At 45.2% G+C, this 18,988-nt stretch overlaps 2 protein-coding genes across 4 annotated transcripts in view; one reads left to right on the top strand and one right to left on the bottom strand.

Annotated features, from left to right (window-relative positions):
- Window positions 1-12,096, bottom strand: part of EXOSC7 (exosome component 7) — a 64,189-nt gene extending 52,093 nt beyond the window's left edge. The window contains exons 1-3 of the mRNA XM_056520576.1: window positions 11,908-12,096; window positions 8,603-8,704; window positions 1,582-1,676 (exon numbers count right to left, since the gene is read on the bottom strand). Of these exons, the coding sequence (XP_056376551.1) occupies window positions 1,582-1,676; window positions 8,603-8,704; window positions 11,908-11,964 (254 nt within the window). The 5' untranslated portion in view covers window positions 11,965-12,096. The remainder of the gene's footprint in view (window positions 1-1,581; window positions 1,677-8,602; window positions 8,705-11,907) is intronic.
- A 1-nt stretch (window position 12,097) lies between these two features.
- ZDHHC3 (zinc finger DHHC-type palmitoyltransferase 3) overlaps window positions 12,098-18,988 on the top strand; it is a 64,794-nt gene continuing 57,903 nt past the window's right edge. The window contains exon 1 of one of the 3 annotated variants that reach the window (XM_056520573.1): window positions 12,098-12,250. The gene's annotated coding sequence lies outside the window, so the exon portion shown is untranslated. Of the gene's footprint in view, window positions 12,251-16,095; window positions 16,145-18,988 lie in introns of those variants that run through there. The other 2 variants (XM_056520575.1, XM_056520574.1) reach the window with 2 other exon arrangements.

Here is an 18,988-nt window from a genome sequence, read left to right on the forward strand (position 1 = left end):
AAAAAAGTTTAAATGCACAATAAATCAGCAATGAATGTAATGTTACAGACTTTGCTGCTAAAAAGCTGCGCATTCCCAGCCAAAATACGTAACTTAAGATTTTAAAACATTGGCCCAAACTTACCAATTGCCCTGAAACCAAATCAGACAGACAGTTTGTCTCATACACTTCTGATAAATGTGCCACATTGCCTTTTTTAATTAACTAATTTTTTCCATAAACCACACCAAAATCTGCAGCATTTCCATCCCATCTTGACATACGCCAAACAAATTTTCAGGCATTAAAAAAAAAAAAAAAAAAAAAAATTTTTTTACAAGTTTAAACAAAAAAATAAATAAATAAATAAAAATAAAAATCGATGGTCTATTCACACGTACAGTATTCTGCGCAGGATTTGATGCGCAGGATTTTCTTCTGCAGATTTCAATGTAAACTGATTGACTTAACACAGCTTGAAATACTGCGCATTAAATCTGCACAGAACACTGTACGTGTTAATAGACCCTAAAGGTGTTTTGTATGATTTTAACAGCATTTATCTTTTCGTAAACGAATTCTGTGCTCACATGGTGTGTATGTTGTAGGTCACAGGACTGACACCATGTAGTTCTTGGATACTATGAACTGCCCTGTAGTCTACACTTTTTTTTTGACAGGGGCCTACTGCACCAATACAAGAAACTTTTGCAAGGGGATTTTTTAATGCATTCCTTAGAAAACTGTATGATTTCCTATTGTATGGATGCAAAAAATATCAAACACCACCTTGAACTTTAGGATTCCTCAAGGTTTCCTCTTTCCCACACTCCCATGTTTTTAAGCTTGCGCAGTTCAGTGTCCTTATATAAGTAAAGCAGCAGCGTTATTATAACTGCTCTTAAAAGACAAATTACTGAAGAGGCAAAGTATGAGTACTGGAATCCCTTTTATTGAACAGATACTCCCAGGGTATGAAATAAAATTGCTGTAGTTTCTACAAATAATTAAAGGGGTTTCTGAACATACTTTGACTGGTGACTTACATCCTTACTAGAGATGAGCGAACTTACAGTAAATTCGATTCGTCACGAACTTCTCGGCTCGGCAGTTGATGGCTTTTCCTGCATGAATTAGTTCAGCTTTCAGGTGCTCCCGTGGGCTGGAAAAGGTGGATACAGACTCTTTCCTAGGACTGTATCCACCTTTTCCAGCCCACTGGAGCACCATCAACTGCCGAGCGGAGAAGTTTGTGACAAATTGAATTTACTGTAAGTTCGCTCATCTCTAATCCTTACGTTCGAGCTGATGTGAAACTACAAGTTCTTATATTCTATAGTGTTCAGGCCCTGGCATGGTGTTCACAAACTCCTATATACAGTTGGATGGAAACCTAAATGCATGAGATGTCTGCACTACAAATGCCTGAGCTTGCAATATGAAGTATGCTCAACGATTCAGAGGGAATCATGATATCATTTTAAAGAAGAAAATTTATTCTTACTATAGCAGTGCAGTAAAACGTAGCCAGGTGTCACCACAGTAATTTGTATACATTAGATGGCTTTGTTTATCCATAATGCAGAGAATTATTTACTAACCAATCTACAAAGAATTCCAGATACCCTTCTTTACGACGCTCCAACTTTGGTGTTCCCATCTCTGCTTTGACTCCCACTAGGACATCTGTGTGACCCTGAAACATAATAAAGATTAAGACATGACTGTATATTTATTATTATGGATATATTATTTAGGTTAAAGTAAATGGGAGAGATTTAGCAAAACTTGTGAAGAGGAACTGTGGTGAAGTTGCCTATGGCAACCAATCAGCTTGCTTCTTTTATTTTTTTATAGGTCTTTTTAAATATGAAAGCTAAATCTCCCCCAAAGTTTTTTGCAGTCCCGTCAGTGCTGAGAAAAAGCAGCCCTGTAATACAGCCCTGGTAATGATTTCTAATGTTGTAAATAGATATTCTGCAATAATGATCACATTGACAATGACCTTTATTGGCAGCATGTAACAAAATCCCCAAGCGTGCTGACTTCTAGTCTGTTTTATTTGTCAAGATGACTTACCGTATATTTCGCCCTATAGGACGCACCGGCATATAAGACGCACCCAATTTTAAAAAAGGTGCAAAATCTAGAAAAAAAAGATTCTGCACCCAACAGTGATCTTCAACCTGCGGACCTCCAGATGTTGCAAAACTACAACTCCCAGCATGCCCGGACAGCCGTTGGCTGTCCGGGCATGCTGGGAGTTGTAGTTTTGCAACATCTGGAGGTCCGCAGGTTGAAGACCACTGGATAGGAGGTAATACTCACGTGTCCCCACCGCTCCGGACCAGTCACCGCTGCCCTGGATGTCGCTCCATCGCTGTCGCCACGTCCCCGTGGTGTCCCCGATGCTCCGGACGTCTTCTTCCCCGGGATCCACGCTCTCCGTCGCCGTCATCACGTCGCTACGCACACCGCTCCTATTGGATGACGGGACAGCGTGTGCAACGACGTGATGACGTCGAAGTAGAACGCCACCATGTAGGGGATCCTGGCACTGAGCAGACACCGAGGAGGCAGGTAAGGTCCCTCCCGGTGTCCTGTAAGCTGTTCAGGACGCCGCGATTTCACCGCGGCGGTCCCGAACAGCCCAACTGAGCAGCCGGGTTAGTGTCACTTTCGCTCCAGAGGCTGCGGTCAGCTTTGATCGCCGCATCTGAAGGGTTAATACAGGGCATCACCGCGACCGGTGATGCCCTGTATTAGCCACGGGTCCCGGCCGCCGGGACGACCCGATAGGTGTATATTCGCCGTATAAGACGAAGAAATAGTGGGGAAGAAAAAGTGCGTCTTATACGGCGAAAAATACGGTAACATTTTTTCAGACTAATGCTGGCTATAGCTGGACTAAAGCTGGCTAGTTTTCCTCCGAAGACTCATTTGCACAACAGCAATCTCTCCCAATTCCATCCTAACTTTTGGTCTGACAAAGTTTATAGAAGCCTTTAACCCCTTAAGGACGTAAGTGTACGTCCTGGTGAGGTGGTACTTAACGCACCAGGACGTACATTTACGTCCTGTGCATAACCGCGGGCATCGGAGCGATGGCCGTGTCATGCGAGGCTGATCCCGGCTGCTGATCACAGCCAGGGACCCGCCGGCAATGGCCATTAACCCCTCAGGTGCCGGGATCAATACAGATCCCGGCATCTGCGGCAGTGCGCGATTTGAATGAATGATCGGATCGCCCGCAGCGCTGCTGTGGGGATCCGATCATTCAGAACGCCGCACGGAGGTCCCCTCTCCTTCCTCCGTCCGGCTCCCGGCGTCTCCTGCTCTGGTCTGTGATCGAGCAGACCAGAGCAGGAGATGACCGATAATACTGATCTGTTCTATGTCCTATACATAGAACAGATCAGTATTGGCAATCATGGTATTGCTATGAATAGTCCCCTATGGGGACTATTCAAGTGTAAAAAAAAAAAAATGTAAAAAATTTAAAAGTAAAAAAAAAAGTGAAAAATCCCCTCCCTAAAATAAAAAAGTAAAACGTCAGTTTTTTCCTATTTTACCCCAAAAAAGCGTAACATTTTTTTTTTATATAGACATTTTTGGTATTGCCGCGTGCGTAAATGTCCGAACTATTAAAATAAAATGTTAATGATCCCGTATGGTGAACGGCGTGAACGAAAAAAAAAATCCAAAATTCCTACTTTTTTAATACATTTTATAAAAAAAAAAAAAAATTATTAAAAGTTTTTATATGCAAATGTGGTATAAAAAAAAAGTACAGATCATGGCGCAAAAAATGAGCCCCCATACCGCTGCTTATATGGAAAAATAAAAAAGTTAGAGGTCATCAAAATAAAGTGATTATAAACGTACTAATTTGGTTAAAAAGTTTGTGATTTTTTTTTTTTTTAAGCGCAACAATAATAGAAAAGTAGGTTATCATGGGTATCATTTTATTCGTATTGACCCTCAGAATAAAGAACACGTCATTTTTACCATAAATTGTACGGCGTGAAAACGAAACCTTCCAAAATTAGCAAAATTGCGTTTTTCGTTTTAATTTCCCCACAAAAATAGTGTTTTTTGGTTGCGCCATACATTTTATAATATAATGAGTTATGTCATTACAAAGGACAACTGGTCGCGCAAAAAACAAGCCCTCATACTAGTCTGTGGATGAAAATATAAGAGTTATGATTTTTAGAAGGCGAGGAGGAAAAAATGAAAACGTAAAAATTAAATTGTCTGAGTCCTTAAGGGGTTAATGATAAGCTTAGGAGAGAATTAGGAGGACAGGAGTCTGACAAGTGAAGAAAGATTAGATATATTACATTTCTTACATTTGTTTGCATTAATTTATAGAAAGTTTTTGCATTTTTAAAATCCATAACTTATTTTTTTCACCTACAGACCTATATTAGGGCTTGTTTTTTGTGTTACCAATTGTACTTTGTAATGAAATCTCATTTTAGAAGGTTTGGTTTTTATGCAGTGCACTTTATGGTAAAAATGATACATTATCTTTATTCTGTATGTCAATGCAATTAACACAATTCCCAATTTATATAGTTTATTTTTTACTACGTGAAAAAAATTCAAACTTTTTTTGTTTAACAAAATCCATATGCATAAATGCTTTTCTGACCCCTATAGCTTTTCTATTTTTCTGTATACAGAGATGAATGAGGGCTCATTTTTTGTGCCGTAATCTGTAGTTTCTTTCTGATAGATTATGTGATTAAAAATCAGTATTTTTGGTGTTGAATTTTTTTCTATGTTTATGACGCTTACCATGTGGGATCATAAACATATTTTAACCCCTTAAGGACCAAGCAGCTTTTCACCTTAAGAACCAGAGCGTTTTTTTGCACACCTGACCACTGTCACTTTAAGCATTAATAACTCTGGGATGCTTTTACTTTTCATTCTGATTCAGAGATTTTTTTTGTGACATTTTCTACTTTATGTTAGTGGTAAATTTTCGTCAATACTCGCTTCCTTTCTTGGTGAAACTCTCTGCTTATAAGGAAAATAGACATTCCCAAAAAATTATATATAGATTCACATTTACAATATTTCTACTTTATGTTTGCATCATAAAGTTGACATGTTTTTACTTTTGGAAGACAACAGAGGACTTCAAAGTTCAGCAGCAATTTTCCACACAATTTTCAAAATTGGAATTTTTCAGGGACTAGTTCAGATTTGAAGTGTATTTGAAGGGCTTTCATATTAGAAATACCCCATAAATTACTCCATTATAAAAACTGCACCCCTCAAAGTATTAAAAATGACATTCAGTAAGTGTGTTAACCCTTTAGGTGTTTCACAAGAATAGCCGCAAAGTTAAGTTCAAAATCTTCATTTTTTACACTCATGATCTTGTAGACCCAGTTTTTGAATTTTTACAAGGGGTAATAGGCGAAAAAGCACCCCCCAAAATTTGTAACCCAATTTCTTTCGAGTAAGGAAATACCTCATATGTGTATGTCAAGTGTTCGGCGGGCGCAGTAGAGGGCTCAGAAGGGAAGGAGCGACAATGGGATTTAAGAGAGTGAATTTTGCTGAAATGGTTTTTGGGGGGCATGTCGCATTTAGGAATCCCCTATGGTGCCAGAACAGCAAAAAGCAAAAAAAAAAAAAACTCACATGGTATACTATTTTGGAAACTATACCCCTCAAGGCACAAGGGTTCCAGTGAGCCTTAACACCCCAAAAGGAGTTTTGACGACTTTTTGTTAAAGTTGAATGTGTAAATGAAAAAAAAATTCTCACTAAAATGCATTTTTTTCCCCAAAATTTTACAAGGGGTAATAGGAGAAAATGAACCCCATTTCTTCTGAGTATGAAAATACCCCATATGTGGATGTAAAGTGCTCTGCAGGCGAATTACAATGCTCAGAAGAGGAGGAGCACCATTGGGCTTTTGGAGAGAGAATTTGTTTGGAATGGAAGTCAGGGGCCATGTGCGTTTACAAAGCCCCCTGTGGTGCCAGAACAGTGGACCAGCCCCCCAAATGTGACCCCATTTTAGAAATTACACCCCTCATAGAATTTAATAAGGGGTGCAGTGAGCATTTACACCCCACTGGCGTTTGACAGATCTTTGGAACAGTGGGCTGTGCAAATGAAAAATTACATGTCAGACACCTGTGGTGCGTTTTCTCTTCAAAAGCCCAATGTCGCTCCTTCTCTTCTGAGCATTGTAGTTCTCCCGCAGAGCACTTTAAATCCACATATGGGGTATGTTCTTACAGCCTTTTAGTGAAGATTTTTTTTATTTTATTTTCTCATCCAACTTTAACGAAAATTCGTCTAACACCTGTGAAGTGTTAAGGCTCACTATACCCCCCCTTGTTACGTTCCGTGAGGGGTGTAGTTTCCAAAATGGGGACACACTTGGGTATTTATTTTTTTGCATTTATGTCAGAACCGCTGTAAAAATCAGCCATCCCTGTGCAAATCACCAATTTCGGCCTCAAATGTACATAGTGCGCTCTCACTCCTGAGCCTTGTTGTGCGCCCGCAGAGCATTTTACGGCCACATATGGGGTAAAATTTCCGTACTCCGTACTTTTTTCCTTTTACCTCTTGTGAAAATAAAAAGTATGGGGCAATACCAGCATCTTAGTGTAAAATGTTTTATTTTTTTTTTTACACTAACAGGCTGGTGTAGCCCCCAACTTTTCCTTTTCATAACGGGTAAAAGGAGAAAAAGCTCCCCAAAATCTCTAATGCAATCGCTCCCGAGTACTGATATACCCCATATGTGGCCCTAAACTGTTTCCTTGAAATACGACAGGGCTCTGAAGTGAGAGAGCGCCATGCGCATTTGAGGACTAAATTAGGAATTGCATAGGGGTGGACATAGGGGTATTCTACGACAGTGATTCCCAAACAGGGTGCCTCCAGCTGTTGCTAAACTCCCAGCATGCCTGGACAGTCGGTGGCTGTCCGGAAATGCTGGGAGTTGTTGTTTTGTAACAGCTGGAGGCTCTGTTTTGGAAACACTGCCGTACGATACGTTTTCATTTTTATGGGGGGGGGGGGGGACGACGACAGTGTAAGGGGGTGTACTGATCGCCGAAGGGCATGCTTGGAGATGTAGTTATGCAACAGCCGGAGGTACGCAACTACAACTCCCAGCATGCCGAGAGAGCTGTTTGGGCATGCTGGAAGTTGTAGTTTTGCAAGATCTAGGGGGCCACAGTTTAGAGACCACTATAGTGGTCTCAAAACTGTAGCCCTCCAGATGTTGCTAGGCTACTACTCACCGGCTTCCGTAGGATCATCACACCAGGGAGCAGCATCGCCGTCCTCTGCCGCCCGTCGATGGGTAAGTGTACCTTTGGTGCCGGTCACCCTCGGTTCCCCCGTTCTGCCCGGACTACTGTGGGTGGGCAGAATGGGTGAACCGAACTTTAACCCCCCGGCCCCCGATCTGCTATTGGTCGGTCACTTCTGACCTAATTTTCTGGGTCACCGGAGACCCGTATGACCTGGAATCGCCGCAAATCGTATGTGTGATCGCAGACATGAGGGGGGTCAGGACCCCCCTGGGCATTGGCACGGGATGCCTGCTGATAGAGGTACGCCCTTGGTCCTTAAGTACAAGGGCGACAGGGCGTACCTGTGTACGCCCATGGTCCCTAAGTGGTTAATAGTTCAGACATTTACACACATGGCAATACCAAATATGTTGTTATTCTTTTAACTTTTTTGTACAATGGAAAAATAAAGGTTATTTAAATAAAGGCTGTCCGGGCATGCTAGTTTTGCAATAGCTAGAGGCAAACCCTGCCACAGCAAGCAACTGTGGGAAACACTGCCACAGCAAGCAACTGTGGGAAACACTGCCACAGCAAGTAAATGGAGTGGCAGCTGAGCATGTACATTGCTGCTTCATTAATCTGAGAGTCCCAGCAGTTGGAACCCCAACAAACAGAACTCTCAATTTTTCATTTATAATTCTTTTTTTATTTTTTTATTCTTTTTTTTTAAGTAAAAATCTAAAAGATCAAATATAGGTACATGGAAACAGTAAGGAATTTTTGGCATTTTTGTATAGAGCCACAGCATGTCATATTATATATGGGCCTTATTGTACAATGTCATAGGGTGCATGCACACTACGTTTGTTAAGATACGTGACCGTATACGGCTGGGGAGAGGGGGGCGGAGAGTCGGGGGCGGGGCAACCACACGCTGCGGTATGCAGTCCCATATCTAATGTATTTCAATGAGTGACCGGAGTGAAACGCTGCCTCCGGTTGGCTCCGTTTTGCCCCGTATACGGTTTCCCGACCGGACCTAAAAACGCTGTACGTTTGTAGGTCCGGTCGGGAAACCGTATACGGGCTAAAATGGAGCTGACCGGAGGCAGCGTTTCACTCCGGTCACTCATTGAAATACATTAGATACGGGACCGCATATGGCAGCGTGCGGTTGCCCCGCCCTCGACTCTCCGCCCCCTTCTCCCCAGCCGTATACGGTCCCGTATCTTAAGAAACGTAGTGTGCATGCACCCATACAGATATTTATTACTGAATCTGACAGAAGAAAAAGATTCTCTTAAAGAACTACTTTCATCTATAAATAGACATAACTCACAATTTTCACACGTGCAGATCCAGTAGTATTTGACACAACATCAGTCTCCACTTCAATCCCTCGGTAGTCTTCACATCCTCTGCCGTCTATCCGCAGATCATCCTACAAAAGCACATCACATTCCCTATTATGTGCGGATACTGGAAAGATTCAAGTCACAAGTATGAATTATTACTCAATAATAGATTTCCTTTGCACTCTTTAAAGGAGTAGTTCAGTGGTGATTCAGTGGTGAGCAACTTATCCCCTATCCTAAGGATAAGGGATAAGTTGCAGATCGCGGGGGGTCCGACCGCTGGGGCCCCCTGCGATCTCCTGTACGGAGCCCCGACAGCCCGCGGGAAGGGGGCGTGTCGACCTCCGCACGAGGCGGCGGCCGACAAGCCCCCTCAATACAACTCTATGGCAGAGCCGAAGCGCTGCCTTCGGCAATCTCCGGCTCTGCCATAGAGATGTATTGAGGGGTCGTGTCGGCCGCCGCCTCGTGCGGGGGTCGACACCCGCTATCTCGGCGGAGAGCCGGGGCCCCGTACAGAGAGATCGCAGGGGGCCCCAGCGGTCGGACCCCCCGCGATCTCAAACTTATCCCCTATCCTTAGGATAGGGGATAAGTTTTTCACCAATAGACTACCCCTTTAAAGGTGACCTGTCATGCTGCTCGAACCGCCAGTCATCACAGTGGTACCTGGCAATTTAACCCCTCTCCACCAGCTTTGGTTGATAGATCTCTTCCCAAACATGGTGAGATCTATCGATCAGGGCAGGCAAAAGCTACAGGGACCATCCAGGATGACTTGTGGTTCAGGCAACATGAAAGTGATGACAGGTTCCCTCTTAAGCGTCACTCAGTCTGTGCTGTCATGCCATAGCACTGATCAGTATTATCGGTGATCTTCTGCTCTGGTCGGCTCGATCTCAGCCCAGAGCAGGAAACACCGGGAGACGGATGGAGAAAGGTGAGGGGACCTCCGTCCGCCATTACAGATGATCGGATTCCAGCAGCAGCGCTGTGGGCGATCCGATCATCTGTTTTAACATGTGCAATGCAGCAGATGCCGTGATCTGTACTGATCACTGCATCTGAGGGGTTAATGGTGGATATCAGCGCGATCGCGGTTGTCGGCCATTACCGGCGGGTCCCTGGCTGCTGATAGCCAGAACCTGCCATGTATGAAGCGGGCACTGCTCCAATGCTCGCGGTCATACACAGGACGTAAATGTACATCCTGGTGCACTAAGTACAACCAAACCAGAACGTATATTTACATCCGTGGTCGTTAATTTAATTTACACCTTTTTAAACCTCTATAGACAACAGGGAATTTTGGGATTGACCTTTGGGAGGATCCCCAACTTGGAGCCCTCTTTTCTCTGTATGCTTCTCGATCTATATGTATTTGTAAATATTGCTTTTGGATTATGTACTTTATGTAACAGGGTTTTAATGAGATTTTGTAATAAAGATTAGAATTTTTAGCTATTTTTTGTTTTGGTAATTATTATACTAGAGACAAAGCTTGAATTGCTGATATTTGATAATACCATGCTATTGCACAGAGAAGGTGAAGGGAAATACAGCAAGCATGTAAACCGATCAGACTCCCCGCATATATGTTGTGGGGTGCTGATAAGGCCAGGAGACTGTCATTGAAGTGCTGTGATCGCTATTAAGGGATTACTGACAGACATTGTGAGATCGCCAATGTACATCATTTACTGTGAGGGCAAGGCTGGTAAAAGCAGCTGTCACTCAAGTTCTATAAAGTGAGCATAGCTCCTGCCTCATAGACATTAAGTTTTATTTTTATTTTTTTACAGAGTTTGGTAAATAAAAGCTAAGCTGTGATTGCTTGCTGTGAAAAACAATACAGTTTCGGTCGTTCTCAGGCAGATTGATAAGTCTGGGCCATAAATTAATCCTCAAAAAGTCCACACGATTCAGACACGATGTCAATAGAAAAATAAAATGTTACGGTGGAGAATACAGCCCTGGAAAAAAGGGGTTTTAGAGGGAGATTTATCAAAACCTGTCAGGAGGAAAAGTTGCCCATAGCAACCAATCAGATTGCTTCTTTCACTTTTTAAAAGGCCTCTGAAAAGTGAAAGAAGCGATCTGATTGGTTGCTATGGCAACTCAGCAACTTTTCCTCTGGACAGGTTTTTATAAGGGTGCGTTCACACTACGTAATTCCACGAGCGGAACTCCGCGGTGTGAACTTAACATTAGTGTGACTGGGCAAAGAAAGAACATGTTCATTCTTCACGAGGATTCCACGAGCACTGCATAGCCGTCAATGGTGACCGCTCAGTGCCCCGCAGCCCTAGCGCCGAAGCATCTTCGGCGGCCTCCAGGCTGAATCTCCGCTGGCGGAATTCAGTGAGCCCGTCAATGAGATTCCGCAGTGTTTTCCAGGAATTACTGCAATATTGTGGTACAGTTTCAGGGTGCGTTCACACTGTAATTCAAGAGGAATTCACAAGGAATAATTTCAGTCAGGAAGTTGTTGCCTTCTCCATCAAGCGGAATTCAAGCAGAATTCAAGCGGAATTTCCATGTGGAAATAAAGAGGAGAGAAGGAGGAGGCTATTTAATCTAATTTTCTGAATTCTGCTCGAATTCGATGTCGGGCAGAATTTTTTTTTTACCATTGACTTCTATTAGATTCTGCTCATGGATTCCGCTTGAAGAATGAACATGTTCTTTCTTCAAGCGGAAAGAAAATCAGCGTCAGAATTCCGCTAGCAGAATTGCCGCAGTGTGAACAGGACAGCAGAAATAACATTAAAGTCAATGGGCAGAGGGGATGTGCATTCATTTGGAGCGGAGAATTCAAGAGGAATTACTCAAGTAAATTCCTCTTGAATTACTCAGTGTGAACGGGGCCTTAGGGTGAGCATTCTATACATGTGATACACTGTGTGTGAGAAGTGCATGGCAAATACACACATTACAAACCACCTGTGCAGAAATTAAATATACTGTAAACGTGGTTTGCCACTGCACGTGTGAACAGGTTCTTATTTTGAGGTTTTAATATGCAGCAAAAATGCAATTAAAACCGTTTTTCAAGCCATTTTTAAACAAGCCTTACCCGTAAAAAAATGAGCTTGGAAAAAAAAAATGCATTTCTCTGTGTGTTAAAACACATTACCACAAAAAAAAAAACGCACGGTGTAACGAAGTCTAAACGTAGGACATGTCAATTATATAAAGTTGGGGATGACAGAACCACACGGCCCAGTGTTTGGTCCAAACCAAGCCCCGCTCTATTGGCTCTAGAATCCCTGCGGTACCGCCTTCACACCTGAATTCCATGCAGTATGTACACCTTCTCCGCTTCACTCAGCACCACCGAAGCCATGTTGCTGCTTATGCTTATGCTGCTGTCCCCGCTTCCGCCAGTAGACGTCTTCTACGTCATCAAAGCGCGTCCCGATGTGCTTCCCACTAAACACCTAGCAACATGACGTCATCAGCGTGCGGCCGAGTCTCCTGCTCCACACACTGCCCCCCCCCTCGGTGTTGTGTAAAGTGGTGGGTGTGGCGTAGGTGCCCTCTGATCTACCCACCCTCTGTGTGTGGGTGGGGGAACCCCGGGGCTGGCACCGGTCTGTTATAAGGAGGAAGCGCAGAAGACATTGTGAATGGTAAGACATTATATGAGAAGCCCCTCTGTATAGTAGTGTGTATGGCAGCCTAGGGGATGGGCAGCTTTAACTATCACCTATCTGCTCTTTATCCTATGAGAATGGTTTCCTTAGGTTTTCAGCCATCTCTATGCACAGCTCTTGGATATGTGATACATTAAAACAGTGTTTCCCAACCAGGGTGCCTCCAGCTGTTGCAAAACTACAACTCCCAGCATGCCCGGACAGCCTTTGGCTGTCCGGGCTTGCTTGGAGTTGTAGTTTTGCAACAGCTGGAGGCACTCTTGTTGGGAAACACTGCTGTAAGATTAGTGCAAGATTTGCTGATGCTGTGTCTGATATTCTGCAGCCATGGGCTGAAGGCAAGTGGCGGGCTATCGGAATTGTGGATTATTGGATGCCGGTAAGGATATCACTATATTAGGGTGCATGCACACCACTGTTTTGCTATACAGTTCCCGTATACGTTTTCAAGTAGGGATGTCCTGATACCATTTTTTTTAGACTGAGTACGAGTACCAATACTTTATTTCTAGTACTCGCCGATACCAAGTACGAGTACTTATATTTTAAAGGGAATTTGACAGCAGGGTGACCCGGTTTCTGGCGCTGTTTATCGTATGATATGTGGTTCCTTGTTGTTGTACAATGGAGGCGGCTGCTGTAGTATGAGCCAAGATTTCTCTCTTCTCCATTGGACAGAACAGGGCATTTGCATTGGCGGCGAGACCGATGTCTCCGGAGCGATTACGCTGACGTTCACATGGTGAGCAGCGGTAGAAACCGGGTCACCTGACCCATCTATCTATAACTTCAAGTTAGTGCAGGTGACTCTGCTGTAATATTGCATTTAACAGTAGGTAGTATCCCCTTGTAGGTAGTATAGATAGTTGCAGATGTTAGCCAGCAGGACCCCCCCTGTAGACAGCAGCCCCCCTTTGAAGACAGCAGCCTCCATTTGTATCCAACAGCCCCCCTTTGTAGCCAGCAGCCGGAACCCCCTTTGTAGCCAGCAGGAACCCCCTTTGTAGCCAGCAGGAACCCCCTTTGTAGCCAGCAGGACCCCCCCCTTGTAGCCAGCAGGACCTCCCCCTGTAGACAGCAGCCTCCCCTTGTAGCCAGCAGGACCCCCCCCCCCTGTAGACAGCAGCCCCCCTCTCGCTCTCTCGCGCTCTCTCGCGCTCTCTCGCGCTCTCTCGCTCTCTCTCGCTCTCTCTCGCGCTCTCTCGCTCTCTCTCTCGCCACCGGATAGCTCTTTACATTGCCCCGTGTGGTCCGGTGACGATCACTCACCTGTCCTCGGGGCTCCGTAGCATACTCCTCGGGATCCCCTGCATCGCCGGCGCTCTCCATCATCGTCATCACGTTGCCGCGCACGCCGTCCCGTCATCCAATAGGAGCGGCGTGCGTAGCGACGTGACGGCGGCGATGGAGAACAACATTCCCAGGCAGCGTCGGGGATACCCGTGGACGCGGCGACAGCGGTGGAGGGCGACATCTAGGGCAGCGGTGACGGTCCGGAGCAGCGGGGACAGGTGAGTATAACCTCCAATACCAGTGGTCTTCAACCTGCGGACCTCCAGATGTTGCAAAACTACAACTCCCAGCATGCCCGGACAGCCGTTGGCTGTCTGGGCATGCCGGGAGTTGTAGTTTTGCAACATCTGGAGGTCCCCTGGTGTGAGACCACTGTCCTATACTTTACATTGCACGGATCCCTCAACATACAATGGTTTCAACAAACGATGGTTCATTTGGAATAGATTACCATCGTATGTTGAGGGACCACTGTATACCGTATTTATCGGCGCATAACGCGCACTTTTTAGGCAAAATTTTTTAGCCTAAAGTCTATGTGCGTGTTATACGCCGATACATCCCCAGGAAAGGCAGGGGGAGAGAGGCCGTCGCTGCCCGCTTCTCTCCCCCTGCCTTCCCTGGGGTCTAGAGCCCTGCTGCCGGCCCTTCTCTCCCCCTGACTATCGGTGCCGGCGCCCCACTGCCGACTCCGATAGCCAGGGGAGGAGAAGCGGCGCCGACAGCCAGGGGGAGAGAAGGGGCAGCGGCATCCATTGCCGGCGCCGCTGCCCCGTTGCCTCCCCCCATCCCCGGTGGCATAATTACCTGGGTCGGGTCCGCGCTGCTGCAGGCCTCCGGCGTGCGTCGTTGCTATGCACGGCGCGGCGCACTGACGTCATGCGCGGACCCGACCCAGTTAATTATGCCACCGGGGATGGGGGGAGGCAACGGGGCAGCGGTGCCGCTGCCCCTTCTCTCCCCCTGGCTGTCGGCAGGGGGACAGAACGGGCAGCGGCGCCGATAACCAGGGGGAGAGAAGGGCCCGCAGCAGGGCTCTAGACCCCAGGAAAGGCAGGGGGAGAGAAGCGGGCAGCGACGGCCTCTCTCCCCCTGCCTTTCCTGGGGGTATATCGGGGTATACACGCGCACACACGCACCCTCATTTTACCATGGATATTTGGGTAAAAAACTTTTTTTACCCAAATATCCTTGGTAAAATGAGGGTGCGTGTTATAGGCCGGTGCATGGTATACCCCGATAAATACGGTACATATATATAGCAAATTTGAGTAGCCATATTAGTCCAGTGATGCAGATGCTAATCAAAAAATGTTGCAGTATCTTGTAGTACAATAAAAAAGGTATTACAAGATACTGCTACATTTTTTGATTTGCATCTGTATATATATTCTATCAATCATTACAAATGATGAAGTGAATAACTACAATTGCCTAGGGATTATGGCTCCTGTCAGGGGATGAGATATATCAGGCAGCGAGGGAACAGACCATGTTAGAAGTTGAGTTTTAGAAGTAGAACAGAAGGGTAGATACTAGGTATAAAGATCTCAGCAACTTTGACAATAACCACATTTTTCGTCTTAACCGCACTGGATATGGCGGCTGCTGTAGGTACATTTCCTTCCCCCACTTGCTCCAGCGATAGCCTCGCCTCCTCCGCCTTCAAACTCCACCCCTTCACTGACATGCTGAGGAACAGGGAATGAATATTTATGGACAGGGCATTGTTGGCTGCAGGGTGCGGGTTATCACATGAACGGGTTGCACATACAGCAGCAGCCTCCTCCAATGCAGTATAAAAAATACCATACTGGCAACAAAATGAATATCTGCGCCAATTTTCTCCTAGACTGTACCCAGTTTTTTTAACTGGACTAAAAACTGCGGGCTGTGCTTTTTCAGTCCGGTTCAAAAGCTGGATATACTGGGAAAATACGCCGACCATGGTCCAGTCACCTCATTGAAATGAATGGGGTTCAGCAGGGATATGGAAGAAGGTGGTTTTGAGGTTCCCTAGCAGGGTCTGCCTGCCATATGCCCCAACATGGCTTGCATGCAACCTAACTCAAATAACCACTTGTTACGACCAATATATGCATAACATGTCCAAACTTAAAGAGAATTTGGCTTAACAGCATGAAAGAATGGATCCACCCTGCCTTGTATCAACAGTTCAGGTTGGTGGTAATATAATGATGTGGGGACATTTTCTTGCCCCACTTTGTGGTCCTTAGTACCAATTGAACATCATTTAAAGGAAATCTGTCACCAGTGTCACCTACACTAACCTGTCGGTACCAACAGATAGTGCAGGTGACACTGATGACAACGGTACTTACCTTGTCCTGTTCTGTGGAGGGGATCTCCGGTAATCTTCTCTGTTAAGCTTCAGCTCTGGCCTGGCTTGGGGCACGGGCGGAGATTAGTGACGTCACCGCTGCTGCTCCCTGCTGGGTCCCGCTGCTAGAGAACAGCAGCAGTGACATCACTAAGCTCCGCCCTTGCCCCAAGCCGGGCCAGACCTGAAGCTAATGGCGAAGATTACCGGAGATCCCCTGCACGGAATTGGACAAGGTAAGTACCGTTGTCATCAGTGTCACCTGCACTATCTGTTGTTACCGACAGGTTAGTGCAGGTGACACTGGTGACAGATTTCCTTTAAATTTAACAGCCTACCTGGGTATTGTTGCCGATCACGTCCATCCATTTATGACCGCAATGTATATCAATGAATATCGCTACTTCCTGCGGGATAATGTATAATGTCACAAAGCTCACATCTGCTCAAACTGGTTTCTTGAACATGACAATGAGTTCACTGTACTCCAATGGCCTCCACAGTGACCAGATCTCCTTCCAATAGAGCACTTTGGGATGTGATGGAATGGATGGGTTGCACAGATTTCAGGTGAATTGGACAGTCACTGAAACACCGGCTGTGTGTGAATATATCCCTATATAGCAGTGACATATTTATTATTGCTCATTGTTCCTTAGTTTGGGCTGTAGTTAAATATATTTCTGCTGATAACCGGGGACACTAGTACTAGGGCTATGGTGATTTCTTTGGAGATACTAATGTTGCATTCGTCCATATCATTTCACTGTAAGCACGTCTCCTATTCTGTGGTGATAAGATGGTAGGGTTCAGTTACTTTCTGCAGTATCACATGGAGATGGGCACCGTAAGAAGCAAGCCTGGTATTGCATTGCACTAGAACGAAATGTCATCCTTCTTTACAAGCCTTTTCATTGTCCAGTCCTGGGCTGGTTTTCTTCAAGTCTGGTCTCTGAATAATGAATATAGAGTGCAATGTTCATACGGGAGGATAGATCTCATGTTTGTTGTGTCAGGAATCCACTTGGTTAACTTCAGTGTATGCAATAAAGTGATCGACAGGGTATGTAATGAAGGGATCACGTTAGATCTTTCTACATTGTATTATCGGTAACAATTCAGTATTCGTAGTCACATAAGGAAAGCCTTGAGTCTGCTGACACTCACATAGCATTGTCATCCTTCATCTGTAGGCAAGTGGTAATCAGGAACTGAATTACTACAGCATGTACGGTACAACATGCAAACATATATCATACTGACTTCAGTAGTCCTGATGATTTGTTGCTTATGTAGAACCATAAAAGGAGCCTGTCCTATAATAATATCTGACGTCATAAGATAGGATTGGTGAAGTACGGCCACTGGATTTACTAGGCATTGCTCAGTTCAGGTAATAAGCCAAGGGCTTGTGCCCTAGTAGTAAGGACTTCTTAGGTTTGCTATGCACACTTATTTGTACTTAAAGGGGTATTCCAGGCCAATTTTTTATATATATATATATATATATCAACTGGCTCCGGAAAGTTAAACAGATTTGTAAATTACTTCTATTAAAAAATCTTAATCCTTCCAATAGTTATTAGCTTCTGAAGTTGAGTTGCTGTTTTCTTTCTAACTGCTCTCTGATGACTCACGTTCCGGGAGCTGTGCAGTTCCTATGGGGATATTCTCCCATCATGCACAGCTCCCGGGACGTGACATCATCATTGAGCAGTTGGACAGAAAACTTCAGAAGCTAATAACTATTGGAAGGATTAAGATTTTTTAATAGAAGTAATTTACAAGTCTGTTTAACTTTCCGGAGCCAGTTGTTATATATAAAAAAAAGGTTTTGCCTGGAATACCCCTTTAATGGAATTGCATCCATTGATTTCTATACATGTACAGTGGTCCCTCAACATATGATGGTAATCCGTTCCAAAAGGACCATCGTTTGTTGAAACCATTGTATGTTGCAATGTAAAGTATAGGACAGTGGTCTACAACCTGCGGACCTCCAGATGTTGCAAAACTACAACACCCAGCATGCCCGGACAGCCAACGGCTGTCCGGGCATGCTGGGAGTTGTAGTTTTGCAACATCTGGAGGTCCGCAGGTTGTAGACCACTGGTATAGGAAGTTGTACTCATCTGTCCCCGCCGCTCCAGACCGTCACCACTGCCCTGGATGTCGCCTTCCATCGCTGTCGCCGTGTCCCCGGGGTGTCCCCGACACTCTGGAAAGCCCTCTTCTTCCCCGGCATCCTCGCTCTCCGTCGCCGCCATCACGTCGCTACGCATGCCGCTTCTATTGGATGATGGGACGGCGTGCGCAGCGATGTGATGACGACGATACAGGGGATCCCGAAGAGGACGCGCCGGAGCCCCGAGGACAGGTAAGTGATCGCCAGCGCACCACACGGGGCACCGTAAACGGTTAACCGGTGGTAGCTGAAGCAGTCAGCGCTGTGGGATAGCCGTTTATGTGATGGACCCGACATACAGAAGCATCGTATGTTGATGCTGCCTTCAACATGCGATGGCCTCTTCCTATGTTGAAATTATTGTATGTCGGGGCCATCGTAGGTCGGGGGGGGGGGTCACTGTAGTTTGCTGCAAGGAAGAACAGTACATGAGCTGTGTATGTGAAAATCAATGTACGCCATTCATCTATACTACATGGGCTGTAGAGGTGAGCCTATGAAAAACAAATGCACACTCACCTTACCGAGCTGGGCCTGTCAGAGGTGACTGGCTAGCATTGGTGTCTTGTTGGGGTATATATCTGAGCAGGGCAGTATCTGCGCACAATCTGTAGTTGTGACGTTCTTCACTGAGCCCGGCCTCTTCTTGCAAAGAATCGGCAAAGGTCCCCAGCACTTCCAGTACATGGAGATACAGTACAAAGCCCTGTTTTGTACAGAGCCAATATGCATAAGTTTTACACTTAGTATTCCTGTCCAAAAACTAAGTACAGTAGTTTTCATCTAATTTGCAGACAGATCTGACTGGTTTTGGCTCTTACTGTTACAGAATAGGGATTTTGCAAATGTAGGTGCCATAAATGCAGAGAAAGTATCTAGTGCCGTGTCACTATTG

This window comes from Hyla sarda, chromosome 5 (genome assembly GCF_029499605.1).
Source record: "Hyla sarda isolate aHylSar1 chromosome 5, aHylSar1.hap1, whole genome shotgun sequence".
In the NCBI taxonomy this organism is placed as follows: domain Eukaryota; kingdom Metazoa; phylum Chordata; class Amphibia; order Anura; family Hylidae; genus Hyla; species Hyla sarda.